General features: G+C 38.3%; 1 protein-coding gene across 2 annotated transcripts in view; it reads right to left on the bottom strand.

Annotated features, from left to right (window-relative positions):
* LOC137031495 (complement C3-like) overlaps positions 1–22,009 on the bottom strand; it is a 65,364-nt gene extending 43,355 nt beyond the window's left edge. Inside the window, exons 1-17 of one of the 2 annotated variants that reach the window (XM_067402482.1) lie at positions 21,929–22,009; positions 21,660–21,855; positions 21,406–21,574; positions 21,150–21,223; positions 20,885–20,973; positions 20,614–20,693; positions 19,290–19,377; positions 7,512–7,614; positions 3,848–3,968; positions 3,612–3,727; positions 3,360–3,506; positions 3,016–3,219; positions 2,684–2,875; positions 2,449–2,559; positions 1,291–1,443; positions 1,090–1,219; positions 895–939 (exon numbers count right to left, since the gene is read on the bottom strand). In XM_067402482.1, coding sequence (XP_067258583.1) covers positions 895–939; positions 1,090–1,219; positions 1,291–1,443; positions 2,449–2,559; positions 2,684–2,875; positions 3,016–3,219; positions 3,360–3,506; positions 3,612–3,727; positions 3,848–3,968; positions 7,512–7,614; positions 19,290–19,377; positions 20,614–20,693; positions 20,885–20,973; positions 21,150–21,223; positions 21,406–21,574; positions 21,660–21,855; positions 21,929–21,999 — 2,089 coding nt within the window. In that variant the 5' untranslated portion in view covers positions 22,000–22,009. The remainder of the gene's footprint in view (positions 1–894; positions 940–1,089; positions 1,220–1,290; positions 1,444–2,448; positions 2,560–2,683; positions 2,876–3,015; positions 3,220–3,359; positions 3,507–3,611; positions 3,728–3,847; positions 3,969–7,511; positions 7,615–19,289; positions 19,378–20,613; positions 20,694–20,884; positions 20,974–21,149; positions 21,224–21,405; positions 21,575–21,659; positions 21,856–21,928) is intronic. The other variant, XM_067402483.1, reaches the window with a different exon arrangement.
* Between the last annotated feature and the right edge of the window lie 797 nt (positions 22,010–22,806).

The raw sequence follows: 22,806 nt of genomic DNA, 5'->3' as shown, positions 1-22,806 counted from the left end.
AAAGTACAACGTCTGGAAATGGCAAAAACTGCACAAATTTTGCAAAGAAAATTCAGGATCTCACTTCCTGTTGGTTTTTCAGATTTCACTCCAAGAGACTTTTTTGTAGGTAACGGGCTGTTACGTGTTTGTTCTGAATTTCATACCTGTATGTGAAACTTAAGGGGCACTTCGTTGAATTTTTGTAGGTGGCGCTATCAAGCCATTTTGCCACACCTAATTTTGAAACCCATATCAGATGTAAATTGTCACCACTTCTGACGCATCTGGAAAGTTTCATTAGTTTTCAAGCATGTTTAGGCCTTCAAAAATGTGATTCCCCTTTCATGGCGAAACATCAGACGTCATGCCGCCACGGTCACGCCCTTCAACGAAAACTCTAAATCTTCGCAATTTAACATCACAACGGCCTTTAGATTAGACTGACCTAATATGACTTGATCTAATTAAAGCTCTAGGAGGAGTTTGTTAATGTACAACGTCTGGAAATGGCAAAAACTGCCAACATTTTGCAGAGAAAATTCAAAATATCTCACTTCCTGTTGGGTTTACAGATTTTGCACACATAGGCTTACACACAAAGGGCGCTTAATTGAAATTTTGTAGGTGGCGCTATCGAGCCATTTTGCCACACCTAATTCTGAAACCCATATCATACAAATATTTTCACCACTTCTGATGCGTGCGCAAAGTTTCATGAGTTTTCAAGCATGTTTAGCCCCTCAAAAATGCGATTCATTTCGGAGAAGAATTGGCCAAGCTGTTACTATAGGGTCCTCACACTATAGGGCACACCATTGGTGCTCGAGCCTAAATAAACAACATATCTTAAAGCAGAGCTCTAAAAACATGTTTAATCTTTATAAGGGTTGAATCATAAGTGCAGTTTCTCACCCAGTGATCTCCGTCTTCTTTTTGAAAGGGAGGGACACTCCGGCACTAGAGGAAAGTTCATTAGAAACAAATCAACATATGACACTCTAATGTGTGAGGGGGAAATTCACTACAATTAAACTTGGTGCAGTGCTATTCCAGCGCCAATCATACAAACATAAAACTGAAAGAAAAATTACAAATATAGATAAATACTTGTCCTGGTGTTTGTTCCTCCTGCAGTGCTGGACTCAAACATCAGACCTGCATCACTGAAAACCCCCATACTGTCCCTTCCACCTCCTGCCGTACAGCCGGTGTCATGTTTCTCTATTCTGTCCCAGATCTAGAGGGAAAAAAGACCAATTATGTAAGTTTTATGCCAGAAACATCTGCTGTCTGAAGAAGGTCCTTCACCTTCATCTGAGTGAGTCTGTTCTTGTTAAGGACATTCAAAGCTTTATCCACCGCCACCAGCCCAACTTGAGCTCCAGGATCTCCAGTTATCTGCAGCTTGACCTTATCTCCTGGGCCATAGGTATACATCTTGTCCTTGACCTGAAGCTTGAGCTGTCATTAAAAGGAGAGATGATGTGTCAGTAAAACAGACTTACACTCTTAAAACAGATGTGTTAAAAACAACACAACCTGTGTTATATTTTAACACACCTGTGTGTCTAGTTAAGGACAACACATTTCGTGTTAATTTTAACTCAACCAGTGTGTTATTTTTTCTTAACACAGGCATTGTTAAAATATTTAACACACTAATGTTTCATAAATCACACAATTTGTGTCATAGATGTGCTATTTTTGACCAGTTAAAATTAATGCAATACACACTCTTAGAAAGGATGTGTTAAAACTGACTCAAAATGTGTTAAATTCTTACACATCAGTGTGTGAGTTTAGGGACGACACTTGTGTTAATTCTGACACATTCACTGAGTCAATGATTTTAACACAGTAAATGTGTCAGGAAGGTGATTTGCTGTTAACAAGCAGAATCAAAGGAGAAAATCACATTTTAAGTCACCATCATGGAGATGAGTGTTTGCTTTAGTTGGGCTCTTGACTTTTTAATATAAGATTTTGTTTTGGCTGTTTTAACAGCTAGTCAAGCAAAGAGAAAAGATGATTGGGTGGTGTTGGTTATGTTTGCACATAATCATTATTTGTTTTGAACTCATTTAGAGCCCAATCTCTGAGTTAGATTTACATTATTGATTACAGCAGCACTGTGATTCTAAAGCACAAGATCAGGTTTATCAATATAATCTGACGAATTTCTTAAAAGTTGTTCTTATTTAAAAAAAAAATAATAATAATAATAACTGTTATAACTCAGTTACAGCAGCCCAAACAAAATCTATTATTAAAAAGTCAAGGGTCAAGAACTCAACTAAAGCAAACACTCATCTCCATGATGGTGACTTAAAATTGTGAATTTCTCCTTTTATTCTGCTTGTTAACAGCAGATCACCTTCCTGACACATTCATTGTGTTAAAATCATAACACAATGAATGTGTCAAAATGAACACAAGTCATCCACCGATGAAGAAAGAGGCACAAACTTGCTTAACGGCTTGTGGAGTGACGTAGCAGCAATGTGATTGGATGATAGTTAACACATGTTGTGTTGGACACAGTGTTGTTTCTCTCTCTCTCTCTCTGCACATGATCAACTTAAATTGACACAAAAATGTGTTAAAATAGCCATAACACAAAAAATGTGTTATTAATTAACACATCCTTTTTGACAGTGTAGTTGATCAGCACATCAGGCATTTCTTGTGATAGTTAACCCACCGTTCCCATGCATGTGTCCTTCACGTCGACCCAGACTGAATCAGACACCACCTCAGACGAGCCCACATGGTAATAAGCCACGAAGCGGAAGGACGGCACCATGTCTTTGGTTACAGGTAGAGACAGAGCCACTAGAGCTTGTCCTCTCCTCTTAAACCTTTCTGCTTGAATGATCTGACCTTTACTCAAGATCTGAAAATGAGGCAGACGAGTTAACAGTATTTATGACATTCATATGGTTTCAAACACAAGCTGTGGTAATAATCAAATATTTACAAAATAAATTAATATATTTGTGGTGCAGCTGAATAAGAAATAACCATAATCTTTACCATGTAGGTGAAATCTTGATCTTTGACTCCTGGACTTTGTCCAGTGTTCAGACTGACTGTCATATGATCACCGATCTGAAACTCTGGTGCATCAATGCCGATGTGCAGGTAGTTCTTAGAGTTGTCTTTGGGAACATAAGCCTGAGCCGTCATCTTCTTCACTGCCTGCTGTCCATCTCTTAATTGTGGATCTTTAGTCTTTGCCTGTAAAGAACAAATACACTGTTTTCTGATGTGCTGCGTACAATATACTCCACTGCTTGTTCAACATCTGTTAACTGATCTATTTTCCAATAGTTCACCAGTGAATCTGACTGAACATTAGTTGAGTTTGCAGGTCTTACAGTGATCTCCAGTGTGGAAGATCCTCCTGGAGTGTTGACAGTAAGCTTCACAATGCCATTGGCTCTTGTTAGACTTCTGACCGCTCCAGGATTGACCTCCACTTCCACATTTTCAGCAGGTGTCTGGTCAGGATTTGTTACATAGACCTGTTATAGAGGACCCCCCCCCCCCCCCCAAAAAAAAAAGAAGAAAAAGATATATATACATGTATAGTTTAAACACACCCCTGCTTTCTATTCAATGCTTTATACCGAAACACTGAAGGTCATTCCAGGTTTGAAGAATTGTGGTGTTTTTTTGAAGTGGATGGTGTACGGTGACATCACAATCTGAATGCCTCTCCTTTCTGCTTCCACCATTTCACTGCCTGAAACACACACACACACACACACACACACACACACACACACGCACGATCAGCGTCTCATACACTCACACACATGCATGTAAATGTGTATACAGATGTACAGTATCTGTTGAGTCTTACCACTCTCTGTTAAAACACTGACTGAAACATAGATTGATCGTCCAACCAGCTGGTTAATGTTTGGAAAGGTCTTAGTGATCATCTCCCTGGTCAGTTCTGCAGTACCTTCACCTCTCATTATCTATTTATATATGAGAAAGACATTAACATCAGTCTATAAGACGCAGTAAAAATCTATTTAATGTTTTATTTACATCATCCTCTACACAGCAAAAACTGCAGTGAACTCTCCTGGGAGTACGTGTGAGACCATACTCAAGAGTGTTAAATGAACACTGAAGCGGTGTTAAAGTTAATGAGTTAATTACGTGATTAACAGTGATGATTGACCATTATTGAAGATACCTGATGATAACAAGCAGAATCACCAAAGAAGAAAATCACAATTTTCAAGCCACCATCATGGAGATCGGCGTTTGCTTTAGTTGGGCTCTTGAACCTTGACTTTTTAAAATAAAATTTTGTTTGGGCTGTTTTAACTGAGTTATAACATCCAGACAACCAAACAGAAAAGATGATCAGGTGGTGTTGGTTATGTTTTCACATAATCATTATTTGACCTGAATCACTGAACTCATTTAGAGCCCAATCTCTGAGTCAGATTTAGATTATTGATTATAGCAGCACTGTGATTCTACAGCAGAAGATCAGCTTTGTCAATATAATTGAAGGATTTATCAAAGTTGTTTTGATTTTAAAAAAAAAAGAAATCTTTCTTTTAGTCACACACAGACATCAAGAATCAGCCTGTGAATCTCAACAGTGGTGAGAATAATAAATCATGTTGCAGTGCATTCTGGGAGCCACCAATCAAAATTCATCCATGGCTCCCATCATGCATTGCTGCATGAATAAATTATGAGCTGAATTGTTTTAGAAATTTCTTTTATTCTCATATTTTATTTTGTTCTGTTTATGTGACTTTTTAGTAGCTTGTTTTCTAATGTTCAGAGTTGTTCTGTTGATCAGAATATGTTTCTTGTCACCGTTGTTGAGATTCACAGGCTGCTTCTTGACGTCTGTGTGTGCCTAACAGAGCTGTTTTTTTTTTTTTTTTTAAATAAAACAATTTTTGAGAAATCCTTCAGATTCTATTGTATAAGCTGATCTTGTGCTGTAGAATCACAGTGCTGCTGTAATCAATAATGTAAATCTAACTCAGAGATTGAGCTCTAAATGAGTTCAGTGATTCAGATCAATTAATGATAATGCGAAAACATAACCAACACCATTTGACCATCTTTTCCATTTGTTTGTCTGGATGTTATAACTCAGTTAAAACAGCCCAAACAACATTTTATTTTGAAAAGTCAAGGGTCATGAGCCCACCTAAAGCAAACGCCGATCTCCATGATGGTGGCTTAAAAATAGTATTTTTCTCCTTTGGTGATTCTGCTTGTTATCATCAGGTATCTTCAATAATGGTCAATCATCACTGTTAATCACTTAATTAACTCCTTGACTTTAACCCCTTAACTGTCACAGTCCCACTGGTCGGGCGCCTCCCAACCAGCACACCCTTGTTTAGCACATGGTTTAGCCCAGATGAAATGAACACTACTCAGTGTGAACACTACAGGCTGTTAAATGTAACACTGAATTGGTCTTGGAGTTAATGAGATAATTAGGTGATAACGAGGAGAATCACTGAAGAACTATGACTTCAGCCACAGCCTTAGATGAAATCAACTGAAGATAAAAGACATTAAATCTATGAAGATCTGATCAAACAACTCCACAAACAGCATTACCAGCTTCACTTATTACTAACCAGACTGACTTTATTTCTGACATACATCTACAGAAGCTCTTATTGAGAATTACCAGAGGTTTAGATTTTGAAGATTTGTTGAAAATAATAGTTTTGTTTGATGTCACCATGATCGAGGTCAGTCATTGCTTTAGTTAGGCAGTTTTACTCTTGACTGTTTTAGTGTTAGTTTTACTGTGTTTTTTATAGCTGTTTGTTATAGCAACATTGACAGGAGAAAATATGATCAGCTGCTTTATGATAAGAACATAACTGTCATGTAGTGGCTTTTTTCACTCATTTAATGGCTGAGCTTTATATGAATAAAATGTTAAGTTTGTGTTGACTTTTCTAGAAATAAAATGATAAAACTGTTTTAGTCAGAAAAGCTGAATGAATTTTAAAACGCATTGTACACTAAACACTTTAAACTCCAGCAAAACTTCCTCACACACAGACATCTACAATCAGCGTATGAATCTCAACAATGGTGACATGCTTCATGCCACAATGCATTCTGGGTGCATCATGCAACACTCATCCATGGACCCCAGAATGCATTGCAGCATTAAGCATGTCACCATTGTTGAGATTCATGCGCTGATTCTTGATGTATGTTTGTGAGTAAATCTCACCGTAGATCAAAGTGTTTAATGTACAATCTGTTTTAAAATAATTCAGATTTTTTGATTAAATCTGTGCTGGATCTTTACATGAATCACATTAAAACACAGTTAGTAAGATATTGCTCATATTAAACTCAGTTATAAGATCAGTGAATCAAGCCACTGCGCAGTGATTATATTCTTAACATGAAGCAGTCACAACATCAGATTAAGTTTTCTCTTGTTTTTCTTGCCATAACTAATTCAATTACAGCAGCCAGAGAAACCCTGACATTATTAAAAACAAGTCAAACTACTCACCTAAAGTAAACTTTGATCACCATGATGGTAACATAAAAAAAAAAAATTCAATAAAACATCAACAACAGTCTCTTAATTCTCAATAAGAGCTTCTGTATATGGAGTTGTTTAATCCTCTGCTGAGATCTGGAGCGATTTAATCTCTTCTTTTATCTTCAGTTGATTTCATCTAAGGCTGTGGCTGAAGTCAGTTGTAGTTCTAGTGTTTCAATTGTTTTCTGTTCTTGTTGTTTCTCTTTCTTTCATTCATTCTTCTTGTTAACAGCAGCTATCTTCAATAATTATCAATCATCACTTAAATAATTACTTAATTATCTCATTAAATCCAACACTGATTCAGTGTTACATTTAACAGCCTGTAGTGTGCACTCTGAACAATGTTCATTTCATCTGGGCTAAACCATGTGGGCCCTACATGGGTGTGCTGGCTGAGAGGCGTCCCGCCAACGGGATCGTGACAGTTAAGAGGTTAACACAGCTTCAGTGTTCATTTAACACTCTTATTTTAACACTTTAACACTCTTGAGTATTGTCTCACATAGGGCTGGGTGATATATCGAATGCTTTTGTCACGCGCATTTCGTCAGTAAAGCCGGCTCCCTGATTGCCGCTAAATCACCATCAACTGCTTTCAAATGAAGTGGCATTTAATAGACAGAGCCGTAGTTCACTGATAAGCCACGCCATATCGCGTTCAATATCGATATGAATCGCCGTCGATATTGAACACGATATTGTGTGGCTTATCGGCGAACTACGGCTCTGTCTATTAAATGACGCTTCATTTGAAAGCAGGTGATGGCGATTTAGCGGCAATCAGGGAACCGGCTTTACTGACGAAATGCGCGTGACAAAAGCATTCGATATATCGCCCAGCCATAGTCTCACATGTACTCCCAGGAGAGTTAATTTAACACTGCAGCTTTTGCTGTGTAGGTGAAGAGAAATTAAATTGATCCCAACCTGTAAACTGTTTAATTTCTCTCACCTGAACTTTTTGAAGAGATGCAGGAATACTTGTTTTCTTCTCACCGTCCATCAAACCAAACATCACAAATGCATTTCCTTCTACCTTCTGTCCAAACAGGTACCTATAAAAACACATACAAACTGAATGGTGACGACGACTGTTACTGTTCATTACATAAAAAAACATCTTGAACGTTTGTCTAATTACCTCTTTTTTGACAGTCATACATGTTTTAAATGACATGAGGGGGTTTAATTTAAATTTTTTTGACTATTTTGAACTATTAAGGAGCCTTTTTTCTGTTCTGACAGAATTTACTTTTGCTGGTGTAACCCAGAGGTTTTCAAAGTCAAAGAGTGGCAAATTAAACATATTACAGTAGTTATTAGTCAAGAGCAATGAGTGATTTTTTCCCCCCATTTGCTTTTGTTGTCAGATTAAAGGGTTAATTCTCCCAAAAATGAAAATGCTGTCATTAATTACTCACCCTCATGTTATTCCAAACCCGTAATACTTTTGTTCATCTTCAGAACACAAATGAAGATCTTTTTGATGAAATTCTGTCCCTCCATAGACTGCCTTTGCAACAGAAATGCTGACGCTTCAAAAAGTTCATTCAAGGAATTGATCACTTGAATTGAATTTATTCACATAAACATTCATCAACTCACACATCATTGTGGGGCCAGTGAAATTGTTGGCAGGGCAAGTAAAAATCTGATCCACTGGCCGACCGGGCCAGCAGACAAATTCCTTAGCTTCGAGCCTTGAATAAGGTTCATTCTCATGTGCACTAGCTCTAGACTCCTATAGACCTTCTTAAAGGATTAGTTCACTTTCAAATAAACTTTTCCTGATAATTTACTCACTCCCATGTCATCCAAGATGTTCATGTCTTTCTTTCTTCAGTAGAAAAAAAAAAAAAGTTTTTGATGAAAGCATTCCAGGATTATTCTCCTTATGGTGGACTTTAATGGCCTCTATTCCTCTTTAAAACAAAAAAAAATAAGTATCAGCTGTATGCAAAGTGAACCACATTTGGTTTTTGACCACTGAAAATGTGTACAATTGACCAATTTACTCATGGAGCCACATTAAGATCTCCATGTCTCTGGGATTGGATCATCAAGGGACTTTAAAATGAAGATACTAAAAGGAAAGTTTGTTAAGAACCAGAATCTAAAAGGATATGAACATATCTTTAATACTTCTTGAGTTACAGCAAACTCACAAGAAGTGCTTTTTGCCCTTTTTGAACTGTGACTGTTGACATATAATGAAACAGAGATCACTAAAGTCAACAGATTTTACTAATAGACCTACCAATGTGTGTGTAAAAATAAAATAATGCTGCTGCCATCTTTGTAAAGTCATTTTTACACCAGTGTAGATTTGCTCCAAATCTCAGATGAAAATGGTCATTTTGACCCCCCTCTACAAAATAGTGGATTACTGAGTAAATATACATCTGTGACATCAATATCTATGTTTGTCTTTCAACAGAAAAAATATTAACAGAATAAAAAATTTAACGCATAATAACCTTACTGTTATTGTTTAGTGCATCGTTGGCTAATTGTAGCCAAGCTTAATAAGTGATACAAATGTTTACCATTATCTTTAGTAAACTAATGCAGTTAGCTAATGTTACACAGTACAACGCTACTGTAACGTGTTACTAATTGCATTTTTCAGCTGACTAGATGGCTAAACACCTACTGAGAACTGCTACTTTCCTAACTATAGCCTACAGAATATTTAGAAATGAAATGCAAATAAAGCTTTCTCCACTAAATGCATAAGAGAGAGAATAGGGAGGCTATTGTGTCAAAATGATTAATGGCACCTGTCATAATAAATCATTTTTTTATTGTGTCCGGTATGAATATTCCTATGGGGGTTGGTTTTGCAGAATGATTGATATTGAACTGTCAGGTTGTATTTATATAGTTGTTATTTGAACCCGACTGATCTGTTGACCACATGTGTGAAAAATGGATAAATTATAATCAGGATGATCATGATATGACAAACAATAAACATCATTATTAGTGTAGAGCTAGACAGTCAGTCTCTCTCTCACACCCACCCACCCCACACACACACACACACACACACACAGCCCGCCATCCCACCCCCATGCACAAGCAGTCTCAGATTTCACACCTCTGGTTGTAAGAGGAGAAACAGAGAGAGAGAGAGAGTAAAATCAATGATCTATAAATTGGTTTAAAATAAACTACTTGATCACAAATGAAATAAAACAATGTAAAAGTTTTTACCTGAGTGTATAAAACCTTTTTACATTTTTCTCATGGAGAAAAGAGACTTGCGTGACCGCATGAGTTCTACTGAGTCAAGGAAATGTTTAAAATAATAATAATTAAAAAAATGCTTAAAGTTTAAAGCTCTTAAAGTGCAGCTCTTCTCACAACTTGGTGAAACTGGTTCAGAGAAGAGGACATTTTTTTCCAACACGTGTGTATTTTAATAGATAAAAATATTTCAACCATAAACTTTTATATCTTATTTCTGTATTGGGTTCCAATCAGTGTTTGATTATCTATGACACAAGTGATTATGCATGAATGTAACTCAAAGTATGAGATTATTCAACGGACTGATCTTTAATCTACATATAGCGCTACGTTTTCAATGATACAAACATAGATTACATAAATGAGAATGGGTATATAATCTAATAAAATAGTTTAATCATCCGTCAATGCATTTGATGAGATAACACACACACACACACACACACACATAAAGAAAATCTCAAAGAGACAGAGAACATTTGTGGTTATTTACCTTAGAATATCAGATCTCCGCGACATTCCGTTTCTGAACAGTTTTAAAAAAATAAATTATCCTCGAAAAAACAAAATTGTCACTGCTTTTCTCCGGTCCTAAATAACTGTTGTTTATCAGTAGGTAAAAACACATATTTTCATGCGCAAAAGATAAAATAACCCCCTTGGGAAAAATGTCAACCTATATGTTCACGCATTTGATCTCCGAAACAGATGCTGCACTCTGTCACACGCGAGCGGAACTCGGAAGACATCTAGCGGTCACAGAGAAAACAAATGTCAATTAAAACTCTCAATGTTAAACAATGTTGAACAAACTCTCAATGTTAAACATTACGAATTATTTCACATTTAAACATTTTTTCTTTCACAATTGATATTTTTCATATCATGTATATTTCTTATCTTTAAATACCACTAAAACTGTGGTATAAAACTATCAATAACGCATGTGATTATGTAACTCAAATTATGATTATTCAATGGTCTGATCTTTAATCTACATATAGCGCTACATTTTCAATGATACAAACATAGATTACATAAATGAGAACGGATATTATATAATCATCTTTCAATTCGTTTGTTCAGATAACACACACACATTAAGACAATCTCAGAAAGGCAGAGAGAAAAAAACATTCATGGTTATTTACCTTAGAATATCAGATTTCCGCGACATTCCGTTTCTGAACAGTTTTAAAAAATAAATTATCCTCGAAAAAACTAAATTTGTCACTGCTTTTCTCCGGTCGTAAAATATCAAGTCAAGTTTTGTCAATATAGTGTTTTCAGTAGGAAAAAAACATGTTTTTCACGCGCAAAAGATAAAATTACTCCCTTGGGAAAAAATGTCATAAATTAAGCCGTGTCTTTTTGACAAGCTTATGTACTCATACAAAAACACACCCAAAACAGATGGTGTGCTCTGTCACGCACGTGGAACTCGGAGGACATCTAGCGGTCACTGTTTAAAATTGTATCATGTGAAAAAGAATAAACAAAAAAAGATTAAAACTGTTAACAAATGTGAAAAACAAATATATTAATAAAACAACTCATTTTAAACATTGCGAGTGCAAAGGTATTTTTACACTTAAACATTCCTAGTTAATCTTATGGTCTTATATTAATCAATAATTTCATAAAATGACTGAATCAAATGATATTTCTTCTCTTTAAACGGATGAAAATTAAGAAATAATATATGAATAAGAATTTTTTTTTTTTTTTAAAGAATATATTCATCCAGCCGGTATGGAGAAATTTTTCAAGCAAACCCGATCTATCGGATACTTGGCTGTGCTCGAGAGTAATGCCTGGGCATGTCCCAGTCTCACAGGCGGTGATATAGTGACTTTCTTGACGAATAGGCTCGCTGACTGAATATTTAATTTGTACACCGCATCACCGCCTCTCAGAAGGCAGAATTCGTCTTTGGCTCTGATCATACGTATTTTAATGTCCACACCATTCAACATTAACTTTTCCTGAAAGAATATATCGCTGTGTATAGGCGCCAACAGTTCCACCATTCGACTGTTAGCTGTGTAAGAAGCCCTCTTTGTCAATCCCTGGTTATCACCGCCAGGGTCGGTCTCATCCATATGACCGGCTGTGTCTTTGTAAAACAGCCCTGCGGAGAAAAGCGATTCCAGCGCATCTTTACTGTAGTTGATGAGACTCTCGATGATACATCGATAAGCATATGTGCTTGAACTCTGAGATATCAATCGATCACCGAGACTCACATCGACTTGTGAAAATATAGTAGCCCCTGGGTAATTTATCAGTCCGACCTTTGCATCATTTGCTAAATCTGCACCATTAGGTCTTGTGATTTTAAGACGTAGGTACAACAATGTGTTATTTAGATCGATGTAATCTTCTCCGGTTCCAGCTATAAAAAACTCCAAAGGTGAAGAATCAGATATAGCCGATAAAGGGGGTACTTCTAAATACCCGTTTCTCTCAATAACTGTTTGCGTCAGAGGAACCGTAAATAAATCCAACTCGGACTTGATACATTCTGCTGACATGCGGTGAAGTAAGGCCATGTTAGAATATGGTTCTCTTAATTGATACGTTTCGCTTTACACTCTTCTTACGCTTTCTGTGCACGACTGAGTGCTTCTTAGGTCTACGCTTTGTTTTCTTTATTGAATGACCACGCCTCCTTATACCCGGCGGTTTAGACATTCTATTACGGGTCATGATCATTAGACCCGAGCCGTCTTGAGGTTTGGTGTTATCGTTATATGATTTTGACAACGCGTTTGCGACGACATCGGTTACTATATTTTTAGCGGCCGATTTTAGGTGGGCAATACTGAATCCCCTTTTCAACAAAGGTATGGCCATCCTAAACAATCCTCTGAAAAGTCCACAGAGCCCCGCCCCATACATAACACCCCCTCCTGCATATCCGGGTAGCCCCGCTCCGGCCTGATTTTGGTAATAGTTAACATATTCCGTAGCATCCATCCCGCGTGGGTTATAATATGACATTTTGTTAAAAAATAGATTGTTTCACCGGTTTAAAGTGAAGTTTTACAATGACGTTCCCGTAAGAAAATGGTATTTCACGGTTTTGGTCGTCCTTCAGTTCTATGGTAATGTCTGTGATGAACTCCTTGTTGATCGATGCGTAATGGGGTTTGCCGTATCTAACACTGACAATATTGTTGTTTTCACTCGTTATATGTATGCATCTCAAAAGGGGGACATACGAATCACCGACCGATTGATATTGGATAATGTCGGTGTATACGTACATCGTATAGAAACCTGCTCTGATATCGGTTGAGCGTACGTAATTGTACTCCTTGTAAAATCAGCATCTTTATGGTAGGCCGAACGTCCAAAAGGATCATCCGGTTTCACACCTAAAATAGTGGCCAGTTTCCCAAAGAAGGATAAAGTGATGTTAGGTTTCGCAAGCAGATACACTTTCTTTTTTAAAGTGTCGTGAGTCAATACACCCGATGATCCGAGAGCATTATTTATTGTACGGGTCACCTCACAAAGGTTATTGTAGTACCCGCCATCTATTTGTATATTCCTTGATACAGTAAACATTAATATCTCTTTAAATACCTTTTCACCGGATTTGTTTGTGTGTGGTAAGGGGGCAGCGTGTAGGATAAAAAGTCCATCATTGTCGTTAAAGGTGTACCAACTTCTAGTATATTAAATTTCAACGAGAGCGACTTCCCATTTACCTTTCAAGCTGATAGGGCTCGCTAACCTTGTTTTGTAACTAGATATACAGTTTTCAGGATAAACTGACAAAGAAGCGTTGCACAGTAGCGTAACATAGAAACCATTGTCGTCCATGGTAACCCCTTTTACTAAAATGATCTTATCGTGTGTGGTTGATGTGTTTTAAGGCGTTTGTCTATATAGCTATTAAATTTTGAAGGCCATCCTAACCATTTCACTAATACAAGCGTGGATCTCCCCTGTTTTTTCTCCCCTAAAATCTTTTCTACCTTGAATGCTTTGTTTTCACTCACAATTATTTTTTGTAACTCTTTTTCATAAAAAACTCAGTCGATTACCTCCCCGTCATAATCAGACAGTCTGTATACGGGCGGTTGACGCGGGATACATGAGGCAATAGTGAAAAATTCTTCTGTGTAGTTCTGTTCATATCCTTTGGCAAATGGACCTCACACTTTAGAAATTCGAACAACGTCTCCGACTTTATATTTAAATACAGGTTTTTAATTTTTCTTTACATCTCCGTACAGATTTTGAAACACCAGAGCCTCATTTTCTTTGTTGACGTCCACCGGTCTCATCCTAATACTTCGATGATAACTGGTGTTGTATCCCTGCATAATATCTTGTAAAACATCTATATATCGCCAAGAATTTGTAGCTGTTAAAAATCTCCACATTCGACTTTTTAGCGTTCTATTAAAACGTTCCACAACGCTGGCTTTCAAATCCGTAGCAGGTGCGAAATGATTAATGTCATGCTTTTTCATTACATCTTGAAAATGTTTGTTGAAAAATTCCTTCCCCTGATCCGTCTGCAATTTCTGCGGTACGCGACCCTCTTTGAGAATAGACTTAAACGCTTTAGTAACCTCGAGTCCACTTTTATTTTTTAGCACACGAGCCCAGGCGTACTTGCTAAAAACATCAATACATGTTAACATATATTTTTTATCATAATTTTCCTTGGAATATGCCGACATGTCAACGAGATCCGCTTGGAACTGGGTATCCACTCCGTACACTACAACTCTATTACGTATGTATTTTATAGGAGCGGTTCTGTGTAATGTGTAAGCATCCTCCCCGGCCAACCAATCTGAAACCTGCTTATCGCTTAAGTTCAGACTGCACGATTTTCAAAGTAGTCTGGTCACTGTTCTTTTCACACTGCATGACTATCTTGGCCAGCATTCAGTCGCTGCTGTGTTCAAACTGCACGATGGATCGGCGACAGAAGGTTTCACACTGCATGACTTTACAATAGGAAGAATCGCCGACAACTCTGTCTGGCACGCAAACTACGTTTCACAACCAAACACACGCGAGACTTGACAAGGAAACAACGTGCGCAAGACCAGAGTTCTCACGTGAGACTGGCCCTGCGTCTCAATCAGCTCCCTAGCTCCCTAGGTAGTGAATCAGTACATAATGAAAGTGAATGTGGCTGATACCCTGATCAGTGCCCTGACTACTGAACTAGGGAGCTGATTGAGACACACGGTGGGATTATTATTAAAAATAGTAGCCCGCATGAAGCTTGAAATACGAATTGCCTGTGCGCTGATTTGCAGCGAAAACAATACAAAGAAAAGAAGAATACGGAGGAAATGTTTGGGGAGACGCAAAGTACAAGGATTGTGTGTTCTGCAACGACAGTTGGAGCTAAATACATAACTTTTCAATGTGCTGCTGTTGCGGATGGTCAAGCAAATGTTTGTGCTTTGTTTCTGTTTGATAGAATTGTAATGTTTATGTGTACGAAGCCATGCTTGCTGATATTGTGGTCTATAACTCCTCCCCGAACTCCCCGGTGCTCTGTATCTTGCTCTCTCATTGGCTGTCGGTCATCGCCGATGTAGTTTTCAGTCAGAACACTTTTCACACAGCAGGATTTTGAAAGGTCCAGATATTTAGCATGCCAAATATCTCACAGGCGTCGGCGAATCGTCGGCGATTCTATCAGATCGCGTCTTTGCTCATTCACACTGCGTGATTGTCACTCGCGTGAACGAGCACCGATTTGCCTGTGATTTCGGGCATTTGACGGCGATTTCTCAAAACCTGTCGGCGAGCCAAAATCGGGGCTAAAATCGTGCAGTCTGAACTCGGCTTTAGATGCACTCCGCATTCCTTTAAGATGGCATCTTTTAATCGTTTTTTACCTCCTAAAGAACCGGGGTTGGACAGCGTGTAATAAACTTTTTTCATAAGCTCCGACATGTTGTTGTTTCAACCTATGCAAACAATAAGACATACAACTGGAGTGAATCAATCATTTATTAAAATTCAATGTAATGACGTTACAGATGATAAAAGAAAATATTTAAAACAAGATACATGATGACCGTATGATCTAAATATGTATAAATTGAAATGGGGGTTACATAATGATCGTATGATCTAAATAATCAGGAATACAAGAATAAATTGAAATGCGATTACATAAGGACTGCATGCACTAAATAAGAATAGAATAGAATGGAAATACATACTAAGTAAGTAAAGTGTTATAATGACATTACATGTAGTCTAGCCAGAAAAGAAAATCTCGGCATGCCTTCAAATCACGGTCTAGGACATAGTTGACCGTTGTTTCAATAATATCACGCATGGTGAAAGCATCAACACCACGTTTTCTAGTCACTTCAACACAAACATCTGTTACATAGGTAAAGATACAGAGGATGTCACTGTGGCGAAACTCTTCGCTACATTGAGTCATCACATCCAGAACATTTCGTATCATCTCACAATGTGGTTGGGTTCCTTTAACACATATGTTTGTCAAATCTTCCCATGAATCTGCCAGTCCTCTTATATGACACATGTATTTCTTGAGATTTGATTCACATCCTCATCATCATCATCAATATCATCTTCATCTTCATCTGAATCGGGTGCATCTTGGATCATCTTTTCCAGTAATGACTTTTAAACAGAAATTCTATGATGCTCCTTTGGCTACATACAGCACCCATGGTGGCGGTGGTGGTGGAGGAGTCTGGCTCACTCTCCATTCACAAGTGAGAAACCTTTCCAGAGATTGACGGTGTCGTGCACCACTTTCTCATAGGATTTGTCCAGAAGTTTCTCTCTGATTTCTTGTAGCTTTGCAGCTATGAATGGTTCGTCTTTTAATTTGTGCAGAATAGCTCCGGCTGCTCCTTGAATTCTCTGAGGATGAGACTTTAAACCAGACCGGTGTAGGGCATAGGCTATGATGGTTCGGAGATCAGGTTTAAACAGTTTGCAGGTCAGCTCGTCAAAGTGAGAGTCGAAAAAGTAGGTGGGTGGTTCAAACAGGCATGAATGTTGCAGTTGGCTGGGATGATTTATCGCACAGCCTTCACAGTCCTCCTTCAGCTTTTCATCGATGAGTTGTTGCAGGAGTACAGCAATCAGAGCTTTGATGATTTTGAATCCGAGGTCGGTGAAGCATCCGTCTGGGGCATCGATCTCCTTGTCGGTTGAGGTAGAGGGTGTGTCAGACAGACCAGATAGGTAACTCAGGTTGTGATGTCCAAGTTCTTTGCAGAATTTATCTAACCATTTTTTACTGGCAGCAGATGTTCCGGGTTCGTCTGGCTGAATATTATCACCATCGTTGTCATCAGGTGGGTCAGGACCATGGTCGAAAGAAGGATTGTAGCTGCAGCCTGGAGCATCGTGTTGAGACATGGCTTATAAAGCTGTTGTGCGGGGTGGGACTGGCTTGCAGCACTTTTTATGGCTGTAGTGAATGGGCGGGGACGGCAGAGAGTATGTGCCACTGCACGCGCATCTCTCAGGGTGGAACAGCTGCATTTTAACTTTATTGTAGCCATCACGCATGTCACACCATTTGAACATTTTGTTTATGATTGAAAAAAGACAACTCAGCAGATCCCGATCGCACCACTTGAACAAAAATTGCATTTCGTACATGTCGAGATGATCATTTTGTACGATTACTCCTGAGACATCGCTGAGCTTCGTCTTGTCTTTACAGCAGAATATGTAAATGCACTCATCCGGATTCTTATTAGAGTGATCACCCACCACTTGGTACCGGAAATTCGGTGTTACTCCGCCCCACTCCGCGATGTACAAAGGCCTTTCTCCATAGTCATCCAGATCTTTCCACACACGTGTGGAATAAAGTCCAGTCCTTTTCAGGAAATACCAGACAGGGGTCTCTTTCCGGTGTAAATTCACCGGCGCTGTCAGCGGTGTAGAGTGTGACAACTCGAGACGGTTTATGGAATATGTAACCGAATAGACGTTTACTATTCAACCTAAATTCGTCTCTCACATACTCCTTATTCTCGTGGAGAAAATTTGTCAAATAGACATGCCAGCGCTCTTTTTTTTTTCGGAGCCAGAGTCAGACTTTTCATCATGTCTTCATCCCATTCCATCTCGGGGGTTTTAGGTGAGTATGAACTAGCTATGTTTCACAACTCTTTTCTGTTTGCACAGAACACCACGCTCACTATTTATACAAACATGAAATGGAATACGGATGCTGACACATCTGCTACACCCATTACCCACCCAAGACTTCAAATACCAGCTGTCAAGTTTATAAACAACCCATCTACAATTTATACACCCAGAAGACAACCAAACTCCACAGGACAACATCGTTATTCAAACATACACTGTCAGTTATATTGCCTGAGGATATCTCCAGTGTCAAAGGTCAAGGGTGATTGAACGGTCAACGTGAAGGGAGGGGTAACATCATGGGTGGTCCCCCATGGGACATAGTTCAAAAGGTCACCATCAATCATTTTGACACAGTAGCCTCCCTATTCTCTCTCTCGCATACCAAAACACTAAGTAGATAGCTGCTATATATTTAAACAATGACAGAGCCACATTGCTAGCTCAAATTATGTTACTTCATACCTAAACAGTTAAAATAAAGAAATACAAATAATTTGATAGTAAAAAAAACCTTATTCACAAAATGTTTGCTGCATTTCAAAGAGTTGCTAGTTGATATCCAGCCCTATCACTTCACTGCTTTAATGCAGGAGTCATGTCTTTTTTTTAGATATCTCATCACTTTAATTTCCCAGTGTAGGTTAGTTCCTGGACTGAGGGAGCATCTAACCAGTGAGCAACATCTTTTGCTCCCCTTTTGATATTTGACATTTTTAATAGCAGAAATAAATGATCACAATCCAACTGTGCATCAAGTGCCTCCCGCAGATGTTTTAAATGCACTCGACAACTAAACCAGAAACGTCCAAGGAACAAAGATGTCACTTCCTTGAAGTTTGATAGTGTGTCAGCTTTGATAGTGAGTGTAAGAGGAAAGTCTGAAATATGCCTCTCATACTTCATTGCACACACTTCTTGTTACCCAGGTGCTCTAATTATAAGACGTCACAGCGCCAATCAGTGGACAACAAAAACTTTACAATACTATAAATGGCTCCTACAAAACCATTTAAATGTTAACCATAATTTATTAATTATTTGAAGTGTAACCACATATTATGTAGGGCAAATCTATTGAGAAGGGACTGACAGAACTGAAATAATATTCATACTACCAGTAAAATAGATAATAAAAAAAATATACCTTTTGAGACTAAGATAAATGTCTTTGTTACTTTAGAAGTTATACTATTATATTATCTCAAACACTCATGAAAAGTTTTGGTTGCTCACTGTACATTATTTTGTAGTTTACATACAAATCTGTTTTAAATCAGTGTGTTGACACATTAATTTCCAATACAGTGAAGCAGAACATATGTTGTCTTACTTGGCTTCAATGTCGACTGTCAGACTCTGATCATCCACATAGAAGAACGACTTACTGGGTTTTAATTTCACTTCCAATGTTGAAGGCACTATAAACCAAACCAGAGAAAAGACACACAAATAAATAAATATATTCATACTAGGGATGTCCCGATCACGTTTTTTTGCCCTCGAGTCCGAGTCATTTGATTTTGAGTATCTGCCGATACCGAGTCCCGATCCGATACTTCTATAATAGCCTATACATAAAAAAGAAATAAAGAGGAGCGAAAAAACAGATCCAGGAACAGTGCTTTTAAGGTTTTTCAGGTATCTAACAGTAATCAAATAGTAATCAAATATAAAATAGCCTATCACTGCATATTATCTTTACTGTGTAAAATAAATAAAGATTAATCATTATTGAAGTTACAAAAACTATTCAGTCAAGAGCAGTGAGTAATTTCTTTGTTATTTATTGTTTGATTTAACATTAAATACAGGCAACAGGAATATTTGTTTTCCCTTTAAGACATGCACGATCCAGTACATATACTGTTCCACATGCGCTGTCTTTCTCGATTATTATACGTTCACTTAAGACATAACAGACTATGTTTGCTAGGATACTCGCTAGGACGGGCATGTTGACATAATTTTTGTATGAATGTGGCCGCCGAAGCGCAAGACTTGAAAGAGAACTCAGTATTTGCGCGCTGACTGGAATAAGTCAGCGCTTAATCTCAGTGCGTGCAAGTTCTCTTTCGCGTCTTGTTCTTTAAGGTTTAAATCAGCAAGGCTTAAATGAGTTAGTTTAAACACAGACAGCAACGTGTGCTGTTCAGGTCTCACCTGCGCTCGCGCGCTATCAACACCTGGGTGATGACGTCGTAAATGACTGGACATTAGAGCAGATGGCACTCGCAGTTAACAGTTTACAAAAGAGTGACTGTTTTGTCCATGCTTTCTGATTATCGTTGTTGTAACGTTTTGTGCATCCATCGACTGAAACATACATTATCTGAACTCTGTCTGTTTTCCACATTGCTATTTTAAATAAAACATATTAACCAATGCGTCGTCATTCGAGATGGACCGCGGTGCAGTGCGTACCGAACCGTAAGTGGAGAACCGCATGGTTTGATTTTTTTACCGATAACCGTTGCACCTCTAATACATATATATTCGAGTCCTGATCGGGAGGTAATGTCCGATTCCAATCGAGTCTGAAACCACATGATCGGGCCCGATTTCCGATCACGTGATCGGATCTGGACATCCCTAATTCATACATCATAGTTTTTATTGCATTTACACAACATACAGTTTGTTGACACACATCTTACCATATTCTTTGACCTCAAAGTCTGTAAACGTCTTCTGAGGAGTGTTTGTGTACCGAGTGACCACCTTCCACATCCCAGGACTGAAACAAAAACATTTCAAAACATTTAAACAAATTATAAATAAGCATCATACAACAGATCAAATCAATCTTATAACACAGATCACATCTATGAGTATTAGCCGTGTTGTGTGTAGATAGTTATTATCCTGATGATGACATCATGAATCATTAAATCCAGTTCACTCAGGTTGAGCAGGTTCAGTCGTCACCTGGCAATCTCAGGAATGCTGTATCTTCCAGACCTCATCCCTTTCCGTGGATATATCTTCTCTGATGAAACTGTGATGCCTTGTGGATTCTTGAGAAACACAGAAATCAGCATTAACACTGTGTTTGCTGAGATCAACAGTGTAATGATGCTGATTACAGCTGGAATGTCATAAATGTATAATAGTATAATATATTATACTATTATATTATAAAAGTATTATATAATAATATATTATAATAGTGTGCTCTATTATAAGTGTGTACCATGATTTCCACCGTGATTCCAGTCTGACTGAGTGGTTTCATGTTGGGCGTCAGAGAGAAAATCCTGTAATAAACTGCAAAAGAAATCAAAGTGAAAACTGCTACATGAGTTCAGATGTTTTCCCTCAGATTCAAACCCTGATACATGCAGCACTGATAGCAGTTTAATAATTAACAAGGTTATGTCATGCTGATAACATGTTGATTAAAATTCACATTGTGTGTTATATATTTTCACGTTTTCACTGAATCATACCTGTGCTAGCAGGCGTGTAGATGGGCTTGTCTGTCTGTACAAATATATATCCAGACTGGAATGAGACCATGACCACTTTCTCCAGAGTTTTGGATGGAAATTGAGCTTGAAGAACCACATAATGCTTCTCCAGAGGATCATCAGAGAAGAAGTTCTGATCATCAGGAATCTGAATAACAGATAATCAGTCAATCTGAATGATAGCTGATAACAGAATAATGAGAATGAGACATAACTGTCTATGGAGCTCTCACCTTTATATCTGTAAGGATCTGGTAATTGTTGTCTGCAGTCAGTGTCACTGATTTGGACAGTATCTCCTTGTCTTTCTTTGGGTGCTTCTTCACTGTGATCTTTACATCAAAAGCTCCTCCAGAATAATCCTGAGCCTCCACAAACACGTTCTCTGAGGAACCCACTCCCAGCAAATTAGGAGCTGACAGAACAAACCTGAGGAGAACAAATCAGATCAAAAACAGATCTATAAGAAACTCTATGAGCAAACGGTGTGTTTAATACTCACAGCGGGTCACACAGTGTGAGGAGGGGTGAGGAGAGAAGAACAACAGTCAGCCACAGCAGCTTCACGTCCATCCTGTCTGTCTGTGTCTCTTCCTGTGAGTGTCTGTGAACCTGCAGCAGCTCAGATTTATACCCGCCTCTGTGACCCTCAGAGTCCAAACTGCTATTTCTCTTTGTTTGCTTTTTTTGTTTGCATTTGGTTTTACTGGAAATCACACATAGTATGTCTGAGTTTAATGAAAACCACAAAAAACATGCAATTTAAAGACGTTTTCCAAAATATCTCCTCTCCCTCCCCAAAAATTGGTTAGTCCTATTGTTATTAATTACTCCAGTGACAAACAGCAGAGAGACCCAATACAATCTCAATTGAAACCAATGGAGCTACGATCAACTTAAGCTTACGATGCTTTTGGGAAACGCAGCCCTGGTCAGTGCACTGTAGGGATGTCAGTGATGGGATGCTGTGCCCTGATCATATCGGGAATAGGACACCAAACAGTGGCGTGCGCAGACCTCCGCGGGGGCAGGAGCGAAATCGTGTTCCGGAAGGGGGTCACGATACTACCGAAAAGGATACTTTCACTTTCACAATTAAAGAGGAGGGGCTCAAGCCCCCCTTTCACTTTTTCAAAACGGGTTTCCAGGCTGGATATGACAGCCACAAAACCAGATGCCGTCGATGTGTGGTATTTGATTGCAAGGAATAGAGATGCTACAACCCACTAAGCAAAGTTATGTCCAGAAAAAATAAAATACAATAAATAAAAACCTCAGCCACGGATCCATCCATAGGCAGTAAAAAAAACAAGTTCACACCTTTAGCCTAAACAGCTCAGCATCTGTAATTCACACAACTGTGGATTGTGAGAGAAACCA

Source organism: Chanodichthys erythropterus, chromosome 12 (assembly GCF_024489055.1).
Source record: "Chanodichthys erythropterus isolate Z2021 chromosome 12, ASM2448905v1, whole genome shotgun sequence".
Classification (NCBI taxonomy): domain Eukaryota; kingdom Metazoa; phylum Chordata; class Actinopteri; order Cypriniformes; family Xenocyprididae; genus Chanodichthys; species Chanodichthys erythropterus.
Note: the sequence above shows the minus strand (reverse complement) of the source record. Positions and strands in the feature narration are given on the sequence as shown.